This window comes from Oncorhynchus mykiss, chromosome 4 (assembly GCF_057628025.1).
Source record: "Oncorhynchus mykiss isolate SJ-2025 chromosome 4, ASM5762802v1, whole genome shotgun sequence".
Taxonomy (NCBI): domain Eukaryota; kingdom Metazoa; phylum Chordata; class Actinopteri; order Salmoniformes; family Salmonidae; genus Oncorhynchus; species Oncorhynchus mykiss.
Window position 1 is genome coordinate 3,475,960 of NC_143025.1, and position 6,541 is coordinate 3,482,500.

Sequence of the window (6,541 nt, forward strand, 5' to 3'; positions counted from 1 at the left end):
CTCTGCTGTGACCCTGGAGTGTGTTTATTAGTAATGTGTTCCACCTCTCTCTGTCCTCTGCTGTGACCTGGGGTGTGTTTATTAGTAATGTGTTCCACCTCTCTCTGTCCTCTGCTGTGACCTGGGGTGTGTTTATTAGTAATGTGTTCCACCTCTCTCTGTCCTCTGCTATGACCTGGGGTGTGTTTATTAGTAATGTGTTCCACCTCTCTCTGTCCTCTGCTGTGACCCTGGAGTGTGTTTATTAGTAATGTGTTCCACCTCTCTCTGTCCTCTGCTGTGACCTGGGGTGTATTTATTAGTAATGTGTTCCACCTCTCTCTGTCCTCTGCTGTGACCTGGGGTGTGTTTATTAGTAATGTGTTCCACCTCTCTCTGTCCTCTGCTGTGACCTGGGGTGTGTTTATTAGTAATGTGTTCCACCTCTCTCTGTCCTCTGCTGTGACCTGGGGTGTGTTTATTAGTAATGTGTTCCACCTCTCTCTGTCCTCTGCTGTGACCTGGGGTGTATTTATTAGTAATGTGTTCCACCTCTCTCTGTCCTCTGCTGTGACCTGGGGTGTGTTTATTAGTAATGTGTTCCACCTCTCTCTGTCCTCTGTCCTCTGCTGTGACCTGGGGTGTGTTTATTAGTAATGTGTTCCACCTCTCTCTGTCCTCTGTCCTCTGCTGTGACCTGGGGTGTATTTATTAGTAATGTGTTCCACCTCTCTCTGTCCTCTGCTGTGACCTGGGGTGTATTTATTAGTAATGTGTTCCACCTCTCTCTGTCCTCTGTCCTCTGCTGTGACCTGGGGTGTATTTATTAGTAATGTGTTCCACCTCTCTCTGTCCTCTGCTGTGACCTGGGGTGTATTTATTAGTAATGTGTTCCACCTCTCTCTGTCCTCTGCTGTGACCCTGGAGTGTGTTTATTAGTAATGTGTTCCACCTCTCTCTGTCCTCTGCTGTGACCTGGGGTGTGTTTATTAGTAATGTGTTCCACCTCTCTCTGTCCTCTGCTGTGACCCTGGAGTGTGTTTATTAGTAATGTGTTCCACCTCTCTCTGTCCTCTGCTGTGACCTGGGGTGTATTTATTAGTAATGTGTTCCACCTCTCTCTGTCCTCTGCTGTGACCCTGGAGTGTGTTTATTAGTAATGTGTTCCACCTCTCTCTGTCCTCTGCTGTGACCTGGGGTGTGTTTATTAGAAATGTGTTCCACCTCTCTCTGTCCTCTGCTGTGACCTGGGGTGTATTTATTAGTAATGTGTTCCACCTCTCTCTGTCCTCTGCTGTGACCTGGGGTGTGTTTATTAGTAATGTGTTCCACCTCTCTCTGTCCTCTGCTGTGACCTGGGGTGTGTTTATTAGTAATGTGTTCCACCTCTCTCTGTCCTCTGCTGTGACCTGGGGTGTATTTATTAGTAATGTGTTCCACCTCTCTCTGTCCTCTGCTATGACCTGGGGTGTATTTATTAGTAATGTGTTCCACCTCTCTCTGTCCTGTGCTGTGACCTGGGGTGTATTTATTAGTAATGTGTTCCACCTCTCTCTGTCCTCTGTCCTCTGCTGTGACCTGGGGTGTGTTTATTAGTAATGTGTTCCACCTCTCTCTGTCCTCTGCTGTGACCTGGGGTGTGTTTATTAGTAATGTGTTCCACCTCTCTCTGTCCTCTGTCCTCTGCTGTGACCTGGGGTGTGTTTATTAGTAATGTGTTCCACCTCTCTCTGTCCTCTGCTGTGACCAGGGGTGTGTTTATTAGTAATGTGTTCCACCTCTCTCTGTCCTCTGCTGTGACCAGGGGTGTGTTTATTAGTAATGTGTTCCACCTCTCTCTGTCCTCTGCTGTGACCAGGGGTGTGTTTATTAGTAATGTGTTCCACCTCTCTCTGTCCTCTGCTGTGACCAGGGGTGTGTTTATTAGTAATGTGTTCCACCTCTCTCTGTCCTCTGCTGTGACCTGGGGTGTATTTCATTTTACAAACTTCTGGGGGTTTGTCTAATTATTCATTAACAAGGGTCTTACAAACTTCTGGGAATTTTGTCAAAACTATAGTGACAGTTGAGTTCAACCATTTTGGATAAAAAAAATTCTCGTGACACGTGACAATATATAATACCAAACATACTGTATATTCATAACGTCATCCACAACAGCAGTAATGTGATGATAATTATCCTCCTCCTCCTCGTCTCCAACAGCTCTGAGGACTCCCCTGTACCCTCCCTTCGTTATGATGGGTCATCATCCTGAGATGAACGGAGGTCTGACCAGCCCTGGCGTCTACGCTGGACTGCACGTCTCCCCTCAGATGAGCGCTGCCGTTGCAGCGTACGGACGAACGCCCATGGTGAGACATACTACACACGCTGCTGATTCCTAGCGTCCCTATCTATCTTAGGTGTGGGTTTGTGTGAGTCATCGTAGAGGTTATTATAATGTTCAATCTTTTATTTAATTTTTTTTTTTGTAGGTGTTTACTATAGATAGTCTCGTGTTGATCAAAATCTCCCAAAATGACGTTGTTGTCGCGTCTCCTTTTTGGAGGTGTGGAGAATTTTTTTGTTTGTTGCCAAAACTGTTAGAGTGAGCAGCTGGATTTCAGCAGCTCCATTTTTATTGGATCTTCCCTTTCAACAGCCCTCCCACCCACATGCCCGTAGAAGCAGTATGTTCTGTTCGTCACTGTTTTTACGACCAGATAGGAAACATTTTGGAGACTTGTTCCGTGTGCTAGTTTGCAACATTGCAGAAAATGGAAGAAAACCTGGTAGTAAAAACGATTTATCCAGAAGTTGGTCTATACCCAACATCCATCTGATGAGGTCTATACCCAACATCCATCTGATGAGGTCTATACCCAACATCCATCTGATGAGGTCTATACCCAACATCCATCTGATGAGGTCTATACCCAACATCCATCTGATGAGGTCTATACCCAACATCCAGCTGATGAGGTCTATACCCAACATCCATCTGATGAGGTCTATACCCAACATCCATCTGATGAGGTCTATACCCAACATCGAGCTGATGAGGTCTATACCCAACTTCCTGTTGATAAGGTCTATACCCAACTTCCTGTTGATGAGGGTATACCCAACGTCCTGTTGATGAGGTCTATATCCAACCTCCAACTGATGAGGTCTATACCCAACTTCCTGTTGATGAGGTCTATACCCAACGTCCTGTTGATGAGGTCTATATCCAACCTCCAGCTGATGAGGTCTATACCCAACTTCCTGTTGATGAGGTCTATACCCGTCATCCTGTTGATGAGGTCTATACCCAACATCCTGTTGATGAGGTCTATACCCAACATCCTGTTGATGAGGTCTATACCCAACTTCCTGTTGATGAGGTCTATACCCAACTTCCTGTTGATGAGGTCTATACCCAACTTCCTGTTGATGAGGTCTATACCCAACATCCTGTTGATGAGGTCTATACCCAACTTCCTGTTGATGAAGGCATTACACCGTCTCTGAACACATTATGAGTGGGCACCTTTGGAGCTCCGCCCACGCAAGGCATTTGATTGGTTGTGACGTGTTTGCGAGGCGTTACTGATTTAAACAGCGCTTCCACCCATCTCCTTTCTACCATTACCTTCACCAGGCTGTCCATGTAAGGAAGCCTGCTTCTCCGCAAGGCTACTCTGTATGTTATTGTAAAGAGTATGTTGCGTAGGTTATGTCTTGTTGTCCCTGTGTTTGTTCTGTTGCAGGGATTTGATCCTCATCCCCACATGAGACCGGGTCTTCCAGCCAGTCTCACGTCGATATCTGGAGGAAAACCGTGAGTACCGTGTACACTCTGGGTTCTGCTCTTAGTCTGTCTGTCTGTCTGTCTGTCTGTCTGTCTGTCTGTCTGTCTGTCTCTCTGAGTACCATATACACTCTGGGTTCTGAGTACCATATACACTCTGGGTTCTGCTCTTAGTCTGTCTGTCTGGATGTCTCTCTGAGTACCATATACACTCTGGGTTCTGCTCTTAGTCTGTCTGTCTGGATGAATCTCTGAGTACCATATACACTCTGGGTTCTGCTCTTAGTCTGTCTGTCTGTCTGAGTACCATATACACTCTGGGTTCTGCTCTTAGTCTGTCTGTCTGGATGTCTCTCTGAGTACCATATACACTCTGGGTTCTGCTCTTAGTCTGTCTGTCTGGATGTCTCTCTGAGTACCATATACACTCTGGGTTCTGCTCTTAGTCTGTCTGTCTGGATGTGTGTCTGTCTTTCTGTCTCCGTCTGGCTCTCTCTCTCTGGCTGTCTCTCTGTCTGTCTGTCTCTCTGTCTGGCTGTCTCTCTGTCTGTCTTGCTCTCTCTCTGTCTCTCTTTCTCTCCCTGTCTGTCTCTCTCTCTCCCTGTCTCTCTGGCTGTCTCTCTGGCTGTCTGTCTCTCTCCCCGTTTGTTTCTCTCTCTCCCTGTCTGTCTGTCTCTCTCTCTCTCCCTGTCTGTCTCTCTACCTGTCTGTCTCTCTCTCTCTCCCTGTCTCTCTCTCCCTATCTGTCTCTCTCCCTGTCTCTCTCTCTCCACGTCTGTTTCTCTCTCTCCCCCTTCTGTCTCTCTCTACCTGTCTGTCTCTGTCTCTCCCTGTCTCTCTCTCTCTCCACGTCTGTGTCTCTCTCCCTGTCTCTCTCTCTCTCTCCACATCTGTCTGTCTCTCTCCCTCCCTGTCTCTCTCTCTGTCTGTCTTTCTCTCTCCCTGTCTCTCTCTCTCTCCACGTCTGTCTCTCTCTCTCCCCCGTCTGTCTCTCTCTCTCCCCATCTGTCTCTCTCCCTGTCTCTCTCTCTATCTCTCTCCCCGTCTGTCTCTCTCTCTCCCTGTCTCTCTCTCTCTCTCCCTGTCTGTCTCTCTCTCTCCCCGTCTGTCTCTCTCTCTCCCTGTCTGTCTCTCTCTCTCCCCGTCTGTCTCTCTCTCTCTCCCTGCCTCTCTCTACCTGTCTGTCTCTCTCTTTCTGCCTCTCTCTACCTGTCTGTCTCTCTCTCTCTCCCTGTGTCTTTCTCTCTCTCTCTCTTCATGTCTCTCTCTCTCCCCATCTGTTTCTCTCTCTCCCTGTCTGTCTCTCTCTCTCTCCCCGTCTGTCTCTCTCTCTTCCCGTCGGTCTCTCTCTCTCTCTCCCCATCTGTCTCTCTCTCTCCCTGTCTCTCTCTCTCTCTCCCCGTATGTCTCTCTCTCTCTCCCCGTCTGTCTCTCTCTCTCCCTGTCTCTCTCTCTCCCCGTCTCTCTCTCTCTCTCTCCCTGTCTCTCTCTCTCTCCCTGTCTCTCTCTCTCTCCCTGTCTCTCTCTCTCTCTCCCCGTCTGTCTCTCTCTGTCTGTCTTAGATGGTCCTTCAGTCCTACGCTACCTATCTCTTAGAATAACAATCATCAGGGTCATGTTCATTACCGTAACAAAACCTCTTGCAAAAGAAAGTTAGTGTTTGTTATTGGACTCCAGCTAGTCCCTTCCTGTTTCAGTCCGTTTTCTTTCATTTGGTACCAAATGAACACTACCCAGCAGTACTAACAAGAGCCTATGTCTCATCTTCCAGAGCCTACTCCTTCCACGTGAGTGCGGATGGCCAGATGCAGCCGGTACCGTTCCCTCCGGACGCCCTGGTAGGCCCGGGGATTCCCCGGCACGCCCGTCAGATCAACACGCTGAGCCACGGCGAGGTGGTGTGTGCCGTCACTATATCCAACCCAACCAGACACGTCTACACAGGAGGGAAGGGCTGTGTCAAGATCTGGGACATCAGCCAACCGGGCAGCAAGAGTCCTGTCTCTCAACTAGACTGTCTGGTGAGGACAATATTATACTATATATAATACTATATAATACTATGGAATATCTAGGACATCAGCCAGTCAACAAGAGTCCTGTCTCTCAACTAGACTGTCTGGTGTTTACTTTAATCTAAGGATTTTTTGTTTGTGTATGTGATCTTTGAGTGGGAAATGAACCCTTGACCTTGACATGGCTAGTGCCACATCTTAATAACCAATACTACGATGGTAGGAATAAAATTAATGTTCTGTCTGTCTGTCTGTCTGTCTGTCTGTCTGTCTGTCTGTCTGTCTGTCTGTCTGTCTGTCTGTCTGTCTGTCTGTCTCTGTCTGTCTGTCTGTCTGTCTGTCTGTCTGTCTGTCTGTCTGTCTGTCTCTGTCTGTCTGTCTCTGTCTGTTTGTCTCTGTCTGTCTGTCTGTCTGTCTGTCTCTGTTTGTCTGTCTGTCTGTCTGTCTGTCTGTCTCTGTCTGTCTGTCTGTTTGTCTCTGTCTGTCTGTTTGTCTGTCTGTCTGTCTGTCTGTCTGTCTGTCTGTTTGTCTCTGTCTGTCTGTCTCTCTGTTTGTCTCTGTCTGTCTGTTTGTCTGTCTGTCTGTCTGTCTGTCTGTCTGTCTGTCTGTCTGTCTGTCTCTGTCTGTTTGTCTCTGTCTGTCTGTCTGTCTGTCTGTCTGTGTCTGTCTGTTTGTCTCCGTCCGTCCTTTCTGTCTGTCTGTCTGTCTGTCTGTCTCTGTTTGTCTGTCTGTCTGTCTGTCTGTCTGTCTGTCTGTCTGTCTGTCTGTCTGT

At 47.7% G+C, this 6,541-nt stretch overlaps 1 protein-coding gene across 4 annotated transcripts in view; it reads left to right on the plus strand.

The window, feature by feature from the left end:
* tle3a (TLE family member 3, transcriptional corepressor a) overlaps window positions 1-6,541 on the plus strand; it is a 129,969-nt gene that overhangs the window by 92,617 nt on the left and 30,811 nt on the right. For all 4 annotated transcript variants that reach the window (XR_016495020.1, XM_090230836.1, XM_036968662.2 and 1 more), the window contains 3 exons: window positions 2,185-2,333; window positions 3,714-3,784; window positions 5,526-5,775. Coding sequence is in view for 3 of the 4 variants with exons in the window: in XM_090230836.1 (XP_090086962.1) it covers window positions 2,185-2,333; window positions 3,714-3,784; window positions 5,526-5,775 (470 nt within the window). In the remaining variant the exon portion in view is untranslated. The remainder of the gene's footprint in view (window positions 1-2,184; window positions 2,334-3,713; window positions 3,785-5,525; window positions 5,776-6,541) is intronic.